This window comes from Coregonus lavaretus (assembly GCF_964263955.1).
Source record: "Coregonus lavaretus genome assembly, contig: HAP1_SCAFFOLD_3075, whole genome shotgun sequence".
NCBI classification, from domain to species: domain Eukaryota; kingdom Metazoa; phylum Chordata; class Actinopteri; order Salmoniformes; family Salmonidae; genus Coregonus; species Coregonus lavaretus.
This window is the reverse complement of record NW_028157728.1, coordinates 40270-61895: the sequence shown is the minus strand read 5'-3', so window position 1 is coordinate 61895 and position 21626 is coordinate 40270. Positions and strand designations below refer to the sequence as shown.

At 46.1% G+C, this 21626-nt stretch overlaps 2 protein-coding genes across 3 annotated transcripts; both read right to left on the bottom strand.

Annotated features, from left to right (window-relative positions):
* Positions 1-659: 659 nt before the first annotated feature.
* On the bottom strand, positions 660-5976 carry LOC311124982 (uncharacterized protein; the record flags this gene model as incomplete). Its single annotated transcript, XM_084199070.1, has 1 exon — positions 660-5976. A coding segment is annotated over exon 1 (4839 nt), but the record flags the coding sequence as incomplete, so codon positions are not given.
* A 2952-nt stretch (positions 5977-8928) lies between these two features.
* LOC311124981 (P2Y purinoceptor 3-like) lies at positions 8929-19874 on the bottom strand. Of its 2 annotated transcripts, none has more exons than XM_084199068.1 (3): positions 19621-19874; positions 10758-11175; positions 8929-10568 (listed from the first exon to the last, which is right to left on the bottom strand). In XM_084199068.1, exons 2-3 carry the CDS (start codon positions 11156-11158, stop codon positions 9842-9844), a joined length of 1128 nt encoding a protein of 375 aa, XP_084055194.1. In that variant the 5' UTR covers positions 11159-11175; positions 19621-19874; the 3' UTR covers positions 8929-9841. The 2 variants fall into 2 exon arrangements, with proteins under 2 accessions (XP_084055194.1, XP_084055195.1); XM_084199069.1 differs by lacking the exon at positions 19621-19874 and adding an exon at positions 12542-12593.
* Between the last annotated feature and the right edge of the window lie 1752 nt (positions 19875-21626).

Here is a 21626-nt window from a genome sequence, read left to right as displayed (position 1 = left end):
TATTCTGAGCAGTTTCTCTCCCCCAGAGCCATATTCTGAGCAGTTTCTCTCCCCCAGAGCCATATTCTGAGCAGTTTCTCTCCCCCAGAGCCATATGCTGAGCAGTTTCTCTCCCCCAGAGCTGTTTCTCTCCCCCAGAGCTGTTTCTCTCCCCCAGAGCAGTTTCTCTCCCCCAGAGCCATATGCTGAGCAGTTTCTCTCCCCCAGAGCCATATGCTGAGCAGTTTCTCTCCCCCAGAGCTGTTTCTCTCCCCCAGAGCTATAGAGATAAGGAGCTTGGCAAACTGTCCTCCATATCTGCTCCAAACACTCCATCACTAGAACATTCTACATAGTAAACACACACACACACACACACGCACGCACACACACACACGCGCAACCAAGCCCTCACACATGCAAGCGCACACACAACACACACAAACACAATCCTGGCGCAGCTCTTTAAAGTTAGGCTGATGCATCATGAAGTATAAAAGGGTTCCTCCTTCAACACATCCTTACCAGCCTAGTGTGGATAGATTCATGTCAGAACACAACTCCATCTAGCTGTGTTGATTTCATCCATGACAACAGCAAACATTCAGCCTCCTCTCCTGCAACATGAAAACACACTTTTGACCACTTAGACACAGACACACGTTGGCGATGTTACTCACCACTCTGGGTTTGGCTCTCTGTGGGGCTGGTGTGGTCAGCTCCTCGCTGCTCTTCCTCTGCAGTCTGGGTTCTCTGGCACCAGTGGGAGTAGCAGGGCTTGAGTTGGACACGTCTGGTACATGCACCGTTCCTCCAGACCCAGACTCAGAACCAGACCCAGATGGCTCACTCTCGCCCCCTGGAGCATTCAGGGACAGAATATACCGCTTGGTCACATCTTCCAGGGAGGGGGCCTCCTCACCGGTGGGCTTACCTGGGATGGAGGGTTCAGAGGCGGGTAGGAGGGAAGGCAGGTCCCCCTGGGCTCGCTGGGGCTGTGGGGAGATGGGGATGAAGGTGGCAGGTTCGCTGGCGTGTCGGACGTGCTTGGGCCTGGTTTTGGGTTTGGGGGTGGCAAGGGGCAATGGGGGGGTGAGAGCACTCTGGTCTTGATCCTGGTCCTCCTCTGGACCCTGATCTTCTGGACCTGGTTCCGAGTGGTCCGGCTCTTCTGATGCTGATTGGGTGACCCAGTTGGGGCGTTTCCTGGAGGTCCGCCGGCCCATTCTAGGAGATCGAACCTCCGCTAGTTTGGGGTCAAAGTTCAATATCTCCCCTCCTCCCCCTCCGTCTGTGTCATTGGGAACATAACAGTCATCACCACGGAGACAGGAGTGCAGCTCCCTTTCTGATTGGGAGCGGAATTTCCCGCCTTCAATGTTGCCATGGCGACTACGTAATGGGCGTCCACGTTCATCTCCGAGCTCACACAGCTCGTCTCTCTGTTCACTCAGGATTGGCTCGCTGCTGGAGGGGGGGATCTGACCAGGCTGATCCAGCTCACTAATTGGTTCTTTAGGGTGATGGTTACTTTTGAACCCTGGTTCATCAAGCAGGGGGCCTTCACCACGGCGACTGGGGTCAGAGAAGGACTTCTTCTTCGTGGCTTTCCCATTGTTCTTGTCATCCGTCATCAATCTGTCCATCGCTCCTGGCGCTGCAACAATGCTCCGGATCACATTGCTGTAGTCGTCACGGAGACCACAGTCACTGCACACCGATAGGTCGCTGGCCGCGCTGCACTCTGATAGATCAGCTGCAGAGGAAGACTCTGGGACTCTTCCTCCACCGACTCCTCCTGCCCCCTTGTAGGAGAGAGAGAGCGACCCCAGCAGGTTACTATCCACAGAGAAACTGTTATTACCTTCTTCTGACACAGAGCGGCGCCGGTGAGGCATGGGGTCGCTTAGCGAACGGTAAACAGTAGGATCCCCGTTCCCGTTGGACTCCCCGTTGCTGCCGTTACTGGAGTCAGAGCCCGTATTCCCGGCTAAGGAGAACTTACGGCGGCGGCGGATAGCGCTCGGAGTGGGAGGAGCCTCAAGTCCTGGGACTGAGGCACTCTGGGATACATTGGCCCTCCCACTAATACTGTTGTTGTTGATGCCGCTCATCTCTGTTACTACAGCAACGCCCTCACTCTCAACCCCAAGGGCAGGAACAGAGACAGGGTTCTCTCGTTTCTCTCTCGCTCCTGCATGTAACCCTGATCCCTCTCTCATTCCCTCGTTTAATCCTGGCCATTCCTCCTCATGCAGAGCAGACTGCTTCCAGGTGGTCAGGGGTTGACCCAGCACATCTCTGGCCAACGATGATCCTAAACTTGACCCCACAAATAACCTCTCAGGGTCACCCAGTCCAGTCTCTGGTTCTGTGACTATGCCCTCATCCGTGAGGCTCGACTCGTGACCCGATAGCTCATCAACAGATCGGTCACAAAACACATTCTCCTCAGAATCTCCCTTCTGTCTTTCTCTGTTTTCACATTCCCTCTCGCTCTTCTCTTTTTCCTCTGAAACGGAGGAGGCTGCCCCAATGTCAACCTCTTCTCTAGCTCTCCTCTCCTCATTTTTCAATTCACCTCCCTCGCTCTCTTTTATCTCCTGCTCCTCCACTTCCTTTCTTTTGAAACCCTCATCTTCAGTGCCATCTGTCGCTAGCACATCATCATCATCATCATCATCATCATCCTCATCCTCGCGAGCGCTCATCTGGCAGATATCTCTGATTACCTGTCTGGCCTCCTGGACATACCTGTCCTGCAGCAGAGTGGGCATCACATCCTCATAGCCTCCTGCTCTGCAGTCCTCTCTATCACTCTCCACCTCTCTGTCAGGCACCGCCCCCCTCCCTCCATCCCTCCCTTCTTCTTGATCCAGACGTTGCTCAGAAGTGCTTTTTTTGGCCGAGGAGCCGGCTGGATGTTGCCTCCCTACTGGTTTATCGGAGTAAGTGAAGGATTTGGCGCGCCGGAGAGTTGCAGTGAGGTCCTTTAATGAAGGGCGGAGTCCTGGGTAGAGGCCTCTTGACCCCATCCTGTACACCGTAGATGACCCCTCAGTAACCCCTGACCCTGACCTGTCCGTCTTCCGAACTCTGAGATCTGATAGGTCACTTTTCAGGAAGCTGAGGAGAGACATTGTTTCCGAGGCGATATCCGGGTTTGACATTGACATCCTGTTCCTGTCCTTATCACCGACTACGCCACCACTTAGCAACCGACGGAACACTGTAGTCTCCTCCCTAGCAACCCCTCCAGTGTCCCCTGTAGCTGGGGGATTGACAGGGGAAAGAATGCGGGGGCGGACCCTAACAGGGGCGTGGGAAAAGTTATCCCCGTGTCCGAAGCTAGGGGAGCGGTACATGGTGAAGTTACCGTGGTAGGTCTTACTAAGCATGGAGGAGGATGCACCAACCACACTGCCTGGGGTGTTGGTGGTAGTAGTAGTAGAAGTAGTGTTAGAGTTCGCCCGTCTGTTAATATAGCTAGCTTGGTCCTCTTCTTTCAGTGTCTCTGTGCTACAGTATCTACTGCTGCTCTGCGAGCCACCGGGACTCGAAATAAATGACGAGATGTTGACCTTTGACACCCGCGAAACCCCTGGGAGGGGCGTGGTCATGTGAGATGTCCCCGCCTCACCTGAGGTATATTGGCGTCTATAGCTCTCCTGCGCCCCCATCTGGTTAGGAGTGGAATTGCGCCCCCACTGCGCTACACAGGTTCTAGAGCCTTCGGGTTCTCTAAGCCGGTTCCGGGAGCTCCCAGACTGTTCTGCGGTGGCGCCGGTGTTCTGTTGGTGTCTCTCCAGGTGTTCCATCATACCTGTCTGCTCGTCGTCACTGTCGTCTGATTCGCCATCATCTCGCCCCGTTGCTACGGCAACCTCGCTGTTCTTCTTCTTCTTCTTCCTCAGTGAGCGGCGTCTCACAGTGTCTCGGCTGGGTCCTAGTGACGCAGGGCTGTCCTCCTCACTGCCTGAAGACCTTCCGAGGACCTTACCACCCCACCAGCCATTCTTACCGCGGCAGAGGTAACCTCTGCTGACACCTAACGAGGGAGCGCTCCTTCCTCCTGATCTGTGGTACTCTTCTTCCTCTCCTGAGCTGAACCTCCAGCGGGCTGTGATGGCTGCCCTGGTTGAGGCTCTATCAGAGGAGGGGGCCACTGGTCTGGAGAAGCTATGTGAGGAATGTAAACTGTCCCTGGGCTGCCCGGCACCCTGGCTCTGCCTCTGCTCTTCAGAGGGGCGGACACGGGAGGAGGAGAGGCCCACGGAGTTGCTCTGAGGTGGGGGAGCGGGGGCAGAGGCGAGGACCGAGGCTGGAGAGTCAGAGTTCAGACTAGAAGTCCAGGTCTCAGGCCCCTCTCCTCCACTGCTGGGGCTGTGGGCTCTGTGTGTGTTTGATGGCTGGGCCACCCTAAGAAACCTACCACTTCTACTAATACTAGTGCTGGCTGACTCAATCTCTGCCTCGTCTGAGTAATGCTGGTCAGGGTGAAAGGCTGAGTCAATGCCCTGGTGTCTCCTCTCTCTGCCCAGGAAGGCAGCCCTGCTGCGGTGTCTGTCTGACAGTGAGAGGCTAGTTGTTTCAGGGGCTGGGCTGTTGGGAGACTGCCTGTCGCTTCTGTCTGATAAAGAGTTCTCTTTAGAGCTGGCGGAGTGCTGGAGGTGGTCAGCAGATTTTAAATCCTCTGCATCGAAAAGCTCTCTGATCTTGGTGACACTGGGCCAGTAGGTTAGGTCAACGTGAATAAGAGGATCTCCATGGTGAGTTGGGAAATAGCTCCTGTGTGACTTGCAGGCAGGTGCCCCACTGACAAAAACGTAATCCGCAGCATTCGAAGTCTTACTGCAGTTATTGTTATAAGAGACAGATGGATCAATTTGGGAATAATCTCTTTTACCAGCTCCAACGCTACCTTGAGCAGATTTGCGAGTATAAATCCATTTTTGATTTCTCTCCGAATCCGATCCAGAGACCGAGTCTGTGCCCGAATAAAACGTTTGTTCCTGAACTTTAGTGTCAGTCTGAGACTCTGTTAAAACCGTGTCAGTAACTTGTAAATATCCACGGTCCTCATGGAATGATTTCAGAGACGGGGACCCTTCTCCCCTGCTGCTTTTAACCGGTGGTAAAGTTGTGCTTTTCCCGGCCACGTTACTGCCAGGGCTCGGAGCTCCATGCGTTCGAGACAAATTAGTGCTACTGAACTTCTCAGTGAGTTGGCGAATAGAGGGAGAAATGGAGGAGAGAGGAGTGGTAGAGCCTTTCTTTAGCTCTGCGGTGGGGTGGCTGGCAGCGGAGATTTTGGAAACTTTCCTTGACACACTAACATTACGCAGAGCCGAGGGCTGCGCTTTCTCCCCCGCTGCCGTAGATGGAGGGGGAAGGGCGCCGCTACTGCCCTCCAAATCCGTCCATTTGTTTTGTTGATCTTCACAGCGACTTTTGCTCGCGCTACAACCTTCTGACTTTTTGAAAGAGACACTGCGATACTCCTTCTCCTTTTCTGCCATCGTGCACGTCTTTCTTTTGTTAGTTTGTCTCCTTTTGTTAATTCATTGATAGAGTGGTAAGGCACTTTTTTTATTCTGCAGTGCCTTTCACCCCTTTTCAACCAAGCACAATAGGCTACTTTTAACCAAAACTTGCTGGCAAGGCTTTTTCTCTCTACTGCACTGAAAAGAGGCCAAAGTGTTTACACTAAAAGGAGAGTGAATTATGGAGTAAACAAAGTGAAAGAAAGATAACTCTTCTGCATTCTGACCTTACAACAAGTTGTCCTCTCGAATCGCATCCAAGCACGAAGAAAAAGGGCTAAAGTTTGTCTAAACGTTTCTCCTTCAACTATGCAGCTTTTCCATAGATCCCCCCATATTCCAGACTCTTTCCCATCGCTTTATCCACGCGGCTGGCCCTAAACTCACAACTCATTGTAATCCCGAACTGTTGCTATATTCCTTATTTTTGTTGACATAATTGAGTTTTCCGTGACTTATGTTTTTACATGCAAATGCCTGAGAATGAGAGACCAGGCGTGGGCGTGACTAATCGGGGTATAAGGGCTGTCATAGCCCCTCGGGAATGGGCAGAAAAAAGCATTTCCTTTTAGATGGGAGAGCACAGATATTTCGGACAGAGAGGGAGAATTATAGCTCAGGACCGTGTAAAGTAAACCGTTGGAGGGCAGAGAAATTGTACTTTAAACTAAATTAAACTAGAATAACCTTTGGTAACAGTGTTCCCACTGTCAGTGTATTTAATGAAGTTATTATTAGTGCTGACTCATGCGGGGTCGTGAGTGTCGGGTTTGCGAATTGTGTCAACTTTAATAAAGCATTTTCTCTCATGCACAATGACTCTTATGGTTTTTCCCATGACTGTCTGGTAAAGTAGCTCTTTGTTCCAGCAGGGATATTATACCGTCCTCTGGGTGATGGAATGTTGACCGCAGCGCCATCTTACGGCCAATGTATAAAAGTGCACCATTCTTTTTGCTCTTAGGGTCGAGCCTATGACCTGCCCTGCCTCTCCCAAATGACCTGCCCTGCCTCTCCCTCTGTTTTTGTAGATGAGTGGCGGAGCGAGAACAGAACATTTCCAATCAATATATTAACTGTATACCAGAATAAACACATCTGGTTGATATATGTAATCTTTATTGACAACTGAGAATATTATGTTTATTACAGTGTCAACAGGCTTGTTAATTGGAGAGAAGGTTAGAGCTACAAAGCAGAGGTACGGACATGCCTGGGCATGTATAAAACAGCACAACTAATAAATACATGTATAAACATAAGTGAAGAAATAAAACTAATTTGTAACAAAAAAGTAATTCTGTTCTCTCTATGTTATAAAAATAAGTCTAACTGTAAAAAATGATACACTGACACAGAAACATATCCGCTCCAAGAAGAGCATCTGAGATCTACTTTGGTTCCTATTAGACCCATACAGACATGTGCTCCACATATCAAACTTATGTTATCACTTCATTAAGGGCCTTAAGCTAAGGCAGAGGTTACACAAACACACCACACACACACACACACACACACACACACACACACAGGCACCACACACATGTCACACACATTTGAACAAACCATGCCAAAAATGTGTGGAATTGAGCAATCCAATCTGCTGCAGCTGATACACATAGGGACAACAGCTGATCTGTAAGTCCAGGTTTGAGGAACTAGTCCTGTGATATTCTCTTGGAGACTTATGCATTTACAAGGCCATTGTTTGAAGAAAAAAACACATTAAGCAACATTTAACTAAAATACAACTCTATCTCATATAGTAGTGGCAAAAATATTGAGGAGTGCATTAGATCACAAAGCATCAGTATCAATCTACATGTCAGGGACACAGTTTGTCATGCATACAAGTGCTTATTTCAAGACATTTAATGTTTGTCTCAGACATTCTCACTTTTAAAATGTCTAAATGCCTATTAGATAGGAAAGGAAATAGCACATCACAGTCGAAACAGACACAACAGTCAATTTAAAAGGAATAATCCCCCCCCGAAAATAAAACAATTATTAAACTCTGGTCAATTTGGTGAAAGCCTATGTTCTATTAGTAGGTAAAATAAAATATTTCCCAATGATTTTTTATTTAACTTGTATGTGGTCCGTCTGTGAAATCAGGAAATCGTGTAGGAACGCATCATAGCTACATGGTTCTCATCACTATCACATTTCCTAATGCTTTTAAAACAATTACCTGCACTCCAGATCGCCAAATCAGCCAATAGATGGTATGGGCACACCTGTTTAGAACACATCCATCCATTTTTATACAACGGGTGGGTCTAATCCTGAATGCTGATTGGTTAAATCCACATTCCAGCTGGTGTCTATTCCACAAGTTACCACCGGCTAAATCTATGACGTTAAAATGCCGATTTACTCTGTTCCATCTGACTGCGCAATCCACTGTCTCATCAGCCCAGCCAGGCGATTTATAAACTTGATCTCCACTATAAAAAGCATCTAGACATCATCTCACATTTCTTTTAAACTAACATTTGGTTTTCAACAGCGGAGATTTGTATAAACCTTGCTGTCTGTCTCTCCGACATTTGCAACATTTGCAACATTGTTTCAATATTCAAATTTGACTCCAGCTGTCCCATAGTAATGAATGTGTCGGGAGTCGGGATGAGACAGAAAGGCAGGCAGCGTTTCTCAGCCAGTCGAAATCATGAATCAGCTGGCATCATTTTTATGGATATATAAAAATAAATGTCAATTGAAAAAAGGTAAAACCAAACTAAGTGCAGCTAGTTTGCAATCTTTCCAGCCTCAGTTTAAAGTGATTGTGTTAGCTGTGTTGTTGGCTAGCTCCTCTGAACAACAGTGTCCTGATGAGTGAGCACATTCTCTATGCCAGGCGAAATCGCACCTCATTAGGTCATTGTTATGGATGTATCCAAATAAATGTCACTAGAAAACAGCTTAAACAAATGCAAATGCAGCTACTTTGTTATATTCTGGCTGCACTTTTTGACGTGACTATAAGTTAGCCGTAGTTGGCTAGATAGCAAGCAACTGGGTCGTGTCTCTGGCAACCGAACCGATAGAACAAACGACCAGCTGGCTTGGGTAGCAACCCTAGATTTGTGTCGGGACTATATCTTGTGGAAGGATGAGGTAGTATGAATAAATTAATACAAATAAATGTTTTAATGAAAATACGTCTATCATTATTTGAATATGGTGGTAACCCGGTGGTAACCCGTTGTAGTAGCTCAGTTGGTAGAGCATGGTGCTTGCAACGCCAGGGTTGTGGATTCGATTCCCACGGGGGGCCAGTATGAAAAATGTATGCACTCACTAACTGTAAGTCGCTCTGGATAAGAGCGTCTGCTAAATGACTAAAATGTATAAAAGTGAAAATGCCCTCGAAGCCGGTGTTTGGAGGATATATTAGCACGGTCTGCCAGCCCTCGACAACACCCGTGCCAATATATCCTCCAAACACCGGCTTCGAGGGCATTATCACTTAAATATCGTCATGGCAAAGTATACATTTCACTTAGTTGTGCTCAATCTAAACACTGTACCAAATTATTCAACTCAGTTTTCTCCTTCAAGTACCATCTCGCAATGCACCCTGTGTGTCTGTGGGAAAGGGTCACTGTTGCCATAGCAATGTATTCTGTACACGCTCTGGGCAGAGAGGAACTGCAAACTGAACTCGGTGAGATATTCTCCTAAATTGATGCAATTTGTTTAGGTGATTTTACAGCTAATTAGCTACTTTACATGCTGATATTGTCTTTGGTATTATTCTGTGTAGCTACGTTCGCTAGCTAGCCAGCCCAGAAAGAGAGCATTGCATGTTTTGTATTCGATTTGAGCTGCAAAAGATTTCCACAACGATTTTCATGTTGCTACCAACCGTGTTATAACGACAAAATTAAACATTTGTTTTCATAGATTAGTGTTATTTAACACTGTTTAACACTGTTAATCATAGGAATTAGTGGTTTGGGGCGGATTATCCCTTTAAGGCCATGGGATATGTAGGTAATACATGCCACCTAGTGGCTCATATAGAAAACAACCAGCGGTGTACGCGGACATACAGGATACAATACATAATACTATGGCAACCAAACGCAGTTATATGGCTGACTACTTCATGCATTTTAGCATACAGTCACAAGCAAACATAGTAGCAAACACACTGGCTTGTTGCCATGCTGGCAGAGCAGAAGTCAATGAGGGTTCTGGATGGGTTCTAGGAACCCAGAACCCATGGTATCAATACAATCGTGGACTATGGGTGTTTCACACACACCGCGGTTATTTTGTGAGTTTACCCTTGAATGAGCTTCTAGTTAAACATTGGTTCTAAATAATCTAGGGTTATAGGTGAGGTTTTTCACTTTCTCACATCTTGGTTCCCTGTCTCTGAGAGTGGTGATCTTGGTGACCAGTATTCTGGTGCTCTTGCGGAACCGCGGCTGTGTGAAGTAGAACAGTATAGGATCTAGAACACTGTTCATGCTGGCGAACGGCCTGGTGCACTTGTAGATCACTGAGAACAGGTTCCGTGTCGCACACGGAGCACCTGGTAATGTTCGTATCAACAGATACATGGTCTTAGTAAGGTGGAACGGCAGGAAGCTAACAGCGAACACCGTCACCACGATGATTATCATCTTCACCGCCTTGTCCCGTTTCTCCATTGAGGCGGCCATGTTAACACCCTGATAGGACGGTGGGCGGCAGAGGAGGCGACCCATTCGACAGTAGCACACCACCACGCCCATAAAAGGCAACAGGAAGCCCAGGCAGGTCAGGGCCATCCCATATGGGTAGTAGTCGGTCGAGTGCTCCGGTCGACTCAGGTCGTAACAGACGGTGCGGTTGCGTTGTGTTCCTGTGGAGGCGTAGTAGAAAGTGGGGGCACAGAGGAGGGCGACCACCAGCCACACACCCCCACAGACCACCCATGCCAGCCTGCGACCCCCCTGCTTGTGCCAGCCAGCCATAGGGTGGCAGATGCCCACATAGCGCTGAAGGCTGATACAGGTCAGGAACAGAATACTGCCATGCAGGTTACTGTGGAAACAAGAAATTATATCACTGATGTTGACAGGGTTTTCTCTCTACAATCCACTCAAAGCTCTCTCCACAGAAAGGTAACATGCAGTGTATGACTCATTATTACCTGTAGATCTGTAAGTATAAGTTTTTAAAGTAATATAGAACTATGATATGAATATGTCAGTTAATGAGTAGCTATATTACCTGTAGAACTGAAAGCGGACCAGTTTGCAGGCCAGCTCTCCAAAGGGCCAGTAGTCATGATTGCCGTAGTTGTAGATGAGCAGAGGTAGTGACATCACATACAGGAAGTCAGCCATGGCCAGGTTGAGCATGTAGATGTTGCTCCGGGTCAGGTTGGGTCGTAACCTCCAGTTCTTCAGGATGACTGCCCCGTTCAGAGGCAGACCAATCAGGAAGACCACACTGTAGATGGCAGGAAGTAGGAAGCGCTTAAAATCCTCGTCATAGGTGCATTTTGGCCCTGTGACATTGTTGTCGCCCATGGCGATGAGGAATTCCTCAGAGTGGGGTTCTGTGTAGGGTGAGAATGTTCCAGGGAGGAACGGTTCCGTAGAGAACTCTTCTAGAGAGGATATTGACATGGCAACAGCTTCACATTCTGAAACAGAGAAGAGAGGAGAGGGTTAATTGCATCAAAGTTGACAACCCTGTACTGCTGCGCAATTAACCGAAATGTCATTTTTTTTGTGTGGTTATTAAATAACTAATTGACTGACGTCGGTTCAATTACTTGAATTCCATTTAGTTTTGTTTGTGAGCCCAACGCACCGTTTCTCTAGAGAGAAATCAAATCAAGAACTATGTGGGACGCTGGACTGAAGGGAGTTGTAGTATTCAACCTAGTTCAGCACAGAAACGTGGTAATGAACTACAATGACCATAATCCATTGCGCCCGTTCTTTCAGGCTCGGACAGAGATAGATACACTTTTAGCTTGCTATGTTAGGTTAGATACACACACACACAGTGGCGTCATACACCCCGAAAATCTGAGGGGGCACAAAGTACATGAGGATGGCTAGGTGGGTGGTCCGTAGGGGGGCTTGGCCCCCCGTCCGTAAATTGGAGAATTTAGGATTTTTCAAACACCCTTTTCCTGCAATATAAGCATTATGCTTAATTCTATGTAAAAAATATATGTATCTTTCTGCATATCTAAGCATACCTCTTTACTGGTTCTAACAGCAGACCTATCAGCTTGCTGCCAGCTCTTAGCAAAGCATTGGGGAAAAAATGGTGTTTGACCAAATAAAATGCTACTTCTTTGTAAAAAAAATTTACAACAGACTTTGGTTGAAAGAAATTGATAATAAGAAGATTTGGGGAGATGTACTGTTAGATTTCAGTGCAGCCTTTGATATTATTGACCATAACATGTGTTATGGCTTTTCAACCTCTGCCATATAGTAGATTCAGACCGATCTATCTAATAGAACTCAGAGGGTTTTCTTTAATGGAAGCTTCTCTAATGTCAAACATGTAAAGTGTGGTGTACCGCAGGGCTGCTCTCTAGGCCCTCTACTCTTTTCACCAATGACCTGCCACTGGCATTAAACAAAGTTGAGGGGACTATATTACTTAGTGTTACCTTAGACTGTAAACTGTCATGGTCGAAACATATAGATTCAAAGGTTGTAAAGATGGGGAGAGGTCTGTCCGTAATAAAGAGATGCTCTGCTTTTTTGACACCACACTCCACAAAGCAAGTCCTGTAGGCTCTAGTTTTGTCTCATCTTGATTATTGTCCAGTCATGTGGTCTAGTTAAGATGCAGCTGGCCCAGAACAGAGCGGCACGTCTTGCTCTTCATTGTAATCAGAGGGCTGATATAACTACTATGCATGCCAGTCTCTCTTGGCTAAGAGTTGAAGAAAAACTGACTGTGTCACTTCTTATTTTTATAAGTAACATTAATGTGTTGTAAATTCCAAATTGTTTGCATAGTCAACTTACACACACACTTACCCCACCAGACATGCCACCAGGGGACTTTCACAGTCCGCCGCTCCAGAGCAAATTCAAGGAAACGTACAGTATTATACAGAGCCATGGAACTCCCTTCCATCTTATATAGCGCAAGTGAACAGCAAACCTGGTTGCAAAAAACAAATAAAGCAACACGTCATGGCACAACGCCTCTCCCCCATGTGACCTACTTGTTGTGTATGTGTACTGACATGTATGTGTAACTGATAGATGCACACACACACACACACACCCTACATGTTAATGTTTTTAAATGTATGTAAATTGTAAAGTATTTTGTCTGTAATATATTTTTTGTTAAATGTCGGACCCCAGTAAGACTAGCTGTCGCCATCGGCGTCGGCTAATGGGGATCCTAATAAATCAAATCAAATCTGCTAAAATCTGGGTAAAAGATTTAAAGAATGTGAATCTTATTCAGTACATTTAGTAAATGCTTGAATATTTTTCAATAATCGAACCTAAACCGAACAGACCTCAAAAAGCACTAATCGCTAGCCACTACAACCCTGAGAGAGATGTATCCCCCCCCCCCCCTTCCAACAGCTGTCCTCTTCATCTCAGTATACCTGTACTCTCCACCAGGTGGTGTTGGAGAATATAGTGTTTTCATGTATTAACTCATTTGCTAATATAGTAACTAATATAATCCCTAATTTCTGGCAGTGTGCTATGGGACCATCCATATGTAAAAAAAATTATGCACGCATGACTGTAAGTCGTTTTGGATAAAGAGTCTGCTAAATTGTATGCATATATTGGTGTACTGGTCCAAACCTGTGGATCAAACCCAGCCTAAAGTAGTTTAGCAGTGGGAATGCCTGTCTGTCTGTCTGTCTGTCTGTCTGTCTGTCTGTCTGTCTGTCAGCCCCCCACTACCGACTCTTGGATTGTACGTCTGTGGTTTCAAGATGTTGCATAATCAACATCAATCTCTTATCCTAGCCCCTTCACCATCAACATCAATCTCTTATCCTAGCCCCTTCACCATCAACATCAATCTCTTATCCTAGCCCCTTCACCATCAACATCAATCTCTTATCCTAGCCCCTTTACCATCAACATCAATCTCTTATCCTAGCCTTTTCACCCTCAATCTCTTATCTTCTTCACCATCAACCTCTTATCCTAACCCCTTCACCATCAACATCAAGATCATCATTATCACCCACATCTCTCTTCGTCCAAACCACACGTGGGCAAGTTTTAGATCGCTAGAGCTGCCTTCCAAAGCCAATCTCCAACAAACATACTAGGCTTCTATTGTCTGAACAGTGACGCATGGTTTCACAACATTTCATACCATGAATGACAAGTGAGGGGGAAGGAAAGGGAGTGCCAATATTCCATATCACAGTGTGTGTGTGTGTGTGTGTGTGTGTGTGTGTGTGTATGTGTGTGTGTGTGAGTGTGAGTGTGATGGCTGAAGTACCAATTTCCTGGCAGCTGATTAACCTCCATCACTGAGGAGCAAACTGCAATCACCAGGCTATTATCTACACTCCCCCATCTCTCTCTCCCCCCTCTCTCTCTTTCTCTCTCACTCTGTGAATGTGTGTGTCATCACCAGCCCCCTAAAGCCCCCATGGCCTTTGGGCAAAGTGTTTGCACAAATCGTTTCATTTTAATGGAAACATCCCCAAAGAGTGTGTGCATTTCCAATAAAAAGCTCCAGATTGCCCACCTAGTGTGTGTGTGTGTGTGTGTGTGTGTGTGTGCGCGTGTGTGCGTGTGTGTGCGTGTGGTGTGTCTGCGCCAGTGAATTCTCAGAAAGCAGAGACAGGTGCAAACTCACACACTGCAGAAGCTGTCAGACACACGTCACGTGTGTGTGTGTGTGTGTGTGTGTGTGTGTGTGTGTGTGTGCTTGCCAAGATTACACACCCAGACACACGCAGTGCCACACACTTACTTATTTATAAACCGCATGATCACGTGACCCAAACCAGACACATCAGATATTTCAACAAGATAACATTAAGCCTTATCTTCCAAACCAGACACATCAGATATTTCAACAAGATAACATTAAGCCTTATCTTCCAAACCAGACACATCAGATATTTCAACAAGATAACATTAAGCCTTATCTTCCAAACCAGACACATCAGATATTTCAACAAGATAACATTAAGCCTCATCTTTCATTTGCTCTTTCTCATGCACAGTGATTACACACACACACACACACACTATAATGAAATTCTCTGATTAAATCCCTGACCATGCGAGGAAGGCATATTTTCCTCAGCCTAATCAAAGACTAATGCTGCTGCCTCCTCTTCTGTCTGTGGTTTTACTGGATGGATGAGAGGGGCGGTCACCCTGTCTTCAGTCTGTGGTTTTACTGGATGGATGAGAGGGGCGGTCACCCTGTCTTCAGTCTGTGGTTTTACTGGATGGATGAGAGGGGCGGTCACCCTGTCTTCAGTCTGTGGTTTTACTGGATGGATGAGAGGGGGCGGTCACCCTGTCTTCAGTCTGTGGTTTTACTGGATGGATGAGAGGGGGCGGTCACCCTGTCTTCAGTCTGTGGTTTTACTGGATGGATGAGAGGGGCGGTCACCCTGTCTTCAGTCTGTGGTTTTACTGGATGGATGAGAGGGGGCGGTCACCCTGTCTTCAGTCTGTGGTTTTACTGGATGGATGAGAGGGGCGGTCACCCTGTCTTCAGTCTGTGGTATTACTGGATGGATGAGAGGGGCGGTCACCCTGTCTTCAGTCTGTGGTATTACTGGATGGATGAGAGGGGCGGTCACCCTGTCTTCAGTCTGTGGTTTTACTGGATGGATGAGAGGGGCAGTCACCCTGTCTTCAGTCTGTGGTTTTACTGGATGGATGAGAGGGGGCGGTCACCCTGTCTTCAGTCTGTGGTTTTACTGGATGGATGAGAGGGGCGGTCACCCTGTCTTCAGTCTGTGGTATTACTGGATGGATGAGAGGGGCGGTCACCCTGTCTTCAGTCTGTGGTATTACTGGATGGATGAGAGGGGCGGTCACCCTGTCTTCAGTCTGTGGTTTTACTGGATGGATGAGAGGGGCGGTCACCCTGTCTTCAGTCTGTGGTTTTACTGGATGGATGAGAGGGGGCGGTCACCCTGTCTTCAGTCTGTGGTTTTACTGGATGGATGAGAGGGGCGGTCACCCTGTCTTCAGTCTGTGGTTTTACTGGATGGATGAGAGGGGCGGTCACCCTGTCTTCAGTCTGTGGTTTTACTGGATGGATGAGAGGGGGCGGTCACCCTGTCTTCAGTCTGTGGTTTTACTGGATGGATGAGAGGGGCGGTCACCCTGTCTTCAGTCTGTGGTTTTACTGGATGGATGAGAGGGGCGGTCACCCTGTCTTCAGTCTGTGGTTTTACTGGATGGATGAGAGGGGGCGGTCACCCTGTCTTCAGTCTGTGGTATTACTGGATGGATGAGAGGGGGCGGTCACCCTGTCTTCAGTCTGTGGTTTTACTGGATGGATGAGAGGGGCGGTCACCCTGTCTTCAGTCTGTGGTATTACTGGATGGATGAGAGGGGCGGTCACCCTGTCTTCAGTCTGTGGTTTTACTGGATGGATGAGAGGGGCGGTCACCCTGTCTTCAGTCTGTGGTTTTACTGGATGGATGAGAGGGGCGGTCACCCTGTCTTCAGTCTGTGGTTTTACTGGATGGATGAGAGGGGGCGGTCACCCTGTCTTCAGTCTGTGGTTTTACTGGATGGATGAGAGGGGGCGGTCACCCTGTCTTCAGTCTGTGGTTTTACTGGATGGATGAGAGGGGCGGTCACCCTGTCTTCAGTCTGTGGTTTTACTGGATGGATGAGAGGGGCGGTCACCCTGTCTTCAGTCTGTGGTTTTACTGGATGGATGAGAGGGGCGGTCACCCTGTCTTCAGTCTGTGGTTTTACTGGATGGATGAGAGGGGCGGTCACCCTGTCTTCAGTCTGTGGTTTTACTGGATGGATGAGAGGGGCGGTCACCCTGTCTTCAGTCTGTGGTTTTACTGGATGGATGAGAGGGGCGGTCACCCTGTCTTCAGTCTGTGGTTTTACTGGATGGATGAGAGGGGCGGTCACCCTGTCTTCAGTCTGTGGTTTTACTGGATGGATGAGAGGGGGCGGTCACCCTGTCTTCAGTCTGTGGTTTTACTGGATGGATGAGAGGGGGCGGTCACCCTGTCTACGGCTCTCAGACACACACACACACACACACACACACACTTGACAAGCCATTTAAAGCCAAGGCCATATCTGATTCAATCAATTTACATCATCAATCAATCTGGAGACAGACATTGTAACCATAGAAACATACCCAGGACAGAGGAAGCATAACTCTAAAATTGACATACGGGAAAAGTGGAAGTTGCCAGGGTTTATCTGACCCTCACCTAACCCAGTGGGGACACCAACGCTTCAAGATAAGAAGTTGCGTCCAGATGTCTGTGTGCTACTCTGGGTCAATATTACAACAAACAATACCCACCATTACGGATTACTGGCTTCAGAGCTGGCTTCTCCCCCTGGGGTGACACAGTTAGGGGAACATGGAGTGACTGGAAAGAGGCTCAAATCAGATCTGATGCACAGAAGCAGCAGTTTTCCTGAATGTCCTGACAGAGGTCTGCTCTGCTGAGTGTCCTGACAGAGGTCTGCTCTGCTGAGTGTCCTGACAGAGGTCTGCTCTGCTGAGTGTCCTGACAAAGGTCTGCTCTGCTGAGTGTCCTGACAGAGGTCTGCTCTGCTGAGTGTCCTGACAGAGGTCTGCTCTGCTGAGTGCAACATCAAGCCATCTATCTGATATCATGGTGAGTAGACCAGCTTATTCAGCATGTAGCTCAATATCAATTCTTCAAACTACTTATTAATCATGTACTGTAGCTCAATATCAATTCTTCAAACTACTTATTAATCATGTACTGTAGCTCAATATCAATTCTTCAAACTACTTATTAATCATGTACTGTAGCTCAATATCAATTCTTCAAACGACTTATGTTTAGTCTCCAAACCCATGCAGTCTTACAGCTACTGACTTTCAGTTCCAGCCTAAAGGAGATCCTCCAGGGGTGTTTAGGCACGTATGCTCTAAAGAAGACCCTCTCTGTTAAGGGGTTCGTACAGATACCTCTGTCACCGTTTTTTAAATTATTATTATTTTTTTATTTTTTTATTTCACCTTTATTTAACCTCTGTCACCGTGGCAGAAGTTGTCATGGTTTCGCAAGGCGAGGAGGAAGTGAATGTGCAGCTGGTGAAAGGACCGTCAGTAAACTACAGAGACATGCAGGACAGTTAACTCTGGCCAATAACAAACCATGTTAACGGATTGTATTTGTATTCCTCACCAGGTCTCAAAGCACTATATTCTGTAGGTGAGGAACTCCCCAAATCCACCATCTGTAGCATTGGCACCAACCTGTATAGTTCGTCCATCCCTGAATGAACGTTACGCCCACCAGACCAGGAGAGAGGCGGTTAACATAGAATACACACTGCTTCTCAATCTCCCTCCATCCTCTATGTCAACTGTGTCTGTGCCAGTGGAGCCAGAGAAAGCACCCACAGGACCCTGACTAATGTCTGATGTGGTCCGATCCAACAGGACCTTTACTGGAAACACTGCTGTGGTCACTATACACGTATTATGCTTTCCATCACAAAAGATGCACACACAGGTGTACACAGACAGACAGACAGACAGACAGACACGGACAGACAGACAGACAGACAGACAGACAGACAGACAGACAGACAGACAGACAGAGAGAGACAGACAGACAGACAGACAGACAGACAGACAGACAGACAGACAGACAGACAGACAGACAGACACACACACACACACTATTCTCCTGCAGTGAGGTGTTATATAGAGAACACTGTAATAGCACCAACTGTATATCATTCATCAGCCATGTATTTTATTAATAATTAACAGTGTTTCCCCTAGGAATTTATTCAGCAACGTTGGCAGAGTTAGCAGGGGTCCACGATAAATGCCACGGCTAAATGCATATAAATGTTAGATATTACTTGTTAGATATACTGCACTGTCGGAGCTAGAAACACAAGCATTTCGCTACACCCGCAATAACATCTGCTAAACACGTGTCTATGTGACCAATAAAATGTGATTTGATTTGATTAAGGGAAATGGGAAACACCGAGTAGCCTAAACATGTCTCGGACAGAAGGTAGAGCTAGAGGAATGGAAAGCTGTAAAACTGAGTGGGTACTGTACTCCACATGCACAACATAGTCCTTACTGTTCCTAATCAAATATTATTGCATCTCAAACAAGGTGTGTGTGCGTGAGAAAATAGCAACTCGAGGGTTGGCTTTATCAACATGGTGCTCTAAAGTGCCTCACCAAAACAGGATTTCCTGTTTATCCGAATTACAGCAATAGGACAACAAATCCCCCACCATTCATCATGACACACTGAAGGTTATTGAATAGCAATAATAGGCCACTTCATGTTGTTAACAGGTTAAAATAGCGATGTGGTTTAAAGGGGGAGTCTGCTGTTCAAACAATAACATAGGAGTTACCCCACAACTGTTTGGGTAAACAACTGAGGGTAGGCCTGGAGAAATGTATCCACTCTCAAATTCATAGACAAAGTTATGGATGACCATAACAATATTCTAGTTTTAAACATGTTTTGAGGCTATATAGTGTTTGTTTACATTTACTTTGTTTACAAACAATGGAGTAAAACAAGCTTGGGTTCTGATGAGGTACGACAGTTGAACTGAGCTCATTAGGATTTATACGTTATTTTCTTCAAGAATTAATGTGTTTATATCGTGAATTTAAAAGTTTAAGAAATGATGTAGACAACTAGCTATCGATCGCAGAATTCCCCTTTAAGGTCATTAACTCATGCCCAAAAAAATCTGTCTCGAAGATTTGATCACATGTAATTCGGAGAGCCATTGCCAAAATTATTTTATATTCTATGGAAACATGTTTCAGACTACTATGGTATAATGGTATAATGACTATACTATGTGCCAATGAGGTTATTTAGAGTCGGCTAAATATAAAGTGAAATTGTAACACTTACCTCTGCAGCTGCGACAAAATATCGACTTTCTCTGCTGCTGTCAACAACCGGGAGATCCAACCCTGCTAAGGTGCCTCAGTCTATCTCGTGTTTGACGAGGCAGTCGCCTAGTAGTCCAAACAAAGTACTTTCATGAGAAAAATAAGTAAGCCAATCAATGGAGATCCTTCATAAAGTCCAACTGATTTTCATGTTTTTTGCAGCACCAGAGAGCATGATATCGTTGACATTGGGCGGATTCGATTATGCAAAGCCGCGCGGCACCGGTCTAGAAGGCCCGTGATGTGACGGCAAAAGCACTGAGGGAGGAGCGCGGTGTCAAATCGAAGAGTAATCTGCGCGGCTCGGTGATGTTGTCAACAAGGCAGCATTGTATTTTTCCATAAAATATATGTTTGAATTTTCGAACTACTTTTCATTGGGAAGGCAGATAAAGCGTGTTTATCAAAAACAGTCACTTTTGCATGTGGAAACAGAATCCTACTCATTACTCCGTGCTAATTACGTTACGTGGGCTTTGAACTGGGCACCTGGCTCACACCCAGGAGGCAGCGGTAGTGGAGGGTATAGTATGAAAATGTATGCACTCACTAACTGTAAGTCGCTCTGGATAAGAGCGTCTGCTAATGACTAAAATGTAAAATGTATACCCACTTGTTTTTCAGTGGGCATTGCGTATACTCACTTGTTAATCCTCACTGATGCTTATCAAAGTAGTGTAGTGGAGGTATATGCCGTGTAAATGAATAGGGCTGATGGAACAGATCGTAATGTTTTGCTTCAAATGTTGATAAACTATTATTTCTTCACCGTTTAGCCGCAGAAATGTACACACGGTAGTATAGTACATAGTATCGAAGGCACGCGTGAACGTTCCAAAATGCAATTTGCGGGAAAACACTGTTCTAAAATGCGCACCGCACATGCAAGCGGTTTCATGGACAAGTGATGGGAATAAAGATGCAACAACTATCATGGGTTGCTAATATGATTCGGATAATGCCCTTGCCAACTAGACAATGAAATAAAGTTGACAACCAATAGAACAGGAGAACGCATATGAGTAAGTCTTCATAGAAATAATTGTCTCCACGTTTCTATGGTGGGATTTTGGCTATAGGCTACTTTGAAGCAAGGTAAGACATGCCTGATAATATGAAGTAAAACGTCCAGGTTTCAAACAATTAAGCAACAGGAAAAATATAGAGATGCTCATGATGGGCCTAACCAGTGGCGGTTCTAGACACATTTTACTAGGGGGGCCAAGGAGGGGCCAGTGTTTAATCAGGGGGGCACACATAAAAAAACTGGCAACACATGATATTCAAAGATTATAAACTTTATTTTACTTTAAAATCATATGACATTTATTATAACACGTATTTTGTACAAGAGTGCAGATGCAAGAGAGATAGTGCCATAAAAAAAAAAAAAAGTACAGGGTACAAATACAGGGTTCATATTCAATGTGAACAAAACTCCAGGATACAACAAAGGGTACAACAATGTGCCATTTCCTATTTATGGAAGCCCCACTACTGTGGACAGTTGATTCCCCATTTTGTTTTAAGAAAGAAAACTTTCTGAGTGATTTATAAACAAAACACACTACCCTGTATCCATTTAGGTAAAATAAACCAAATCAGAAAAGAAATTCAATTCAAAGAGGCTTTACTAGCATGACCATATTGACATACAGTATTGCTAAAGCACATAAACAGGAAAACGTGTTACACATTAACATCCAGTAGTCCAATAGGATGCAGACAATAAACATTAAGTTAACATTCGTTTAAAAGCAACAATCATGTCAACACAATGTAGCAATATGAACAACACTGATGGATATCAGCAACAACATGAAAACAAGAATATTACAGGTGTCTGTGTGTGTGTGTGTGTGTGTGTGTGTGTCTGTGTCTTTGTGTACTTCACTGTCAGTTGATGAGCAGGTGTACAAAAAAAGGCTTTACAACATATATGGGCAAGTCCATTTAGGACAGCAC

Coding starts and splice junctions, on each gene's coding strand:
- LOC311124981 (XM_084199068.1), bottom strand. CDS start 11,158: ATGTCAATATCCTCTCTAGAAGAGTTCTCTACGGAACCGTTCCTCCCT. Junction 10,569..10,757: donor GTCCGCTTTCAGTTCTACAG/GTAATATAGCTA, acceptor TTGTTTCCACAG/TAACCTGCATGGCAGTATTC.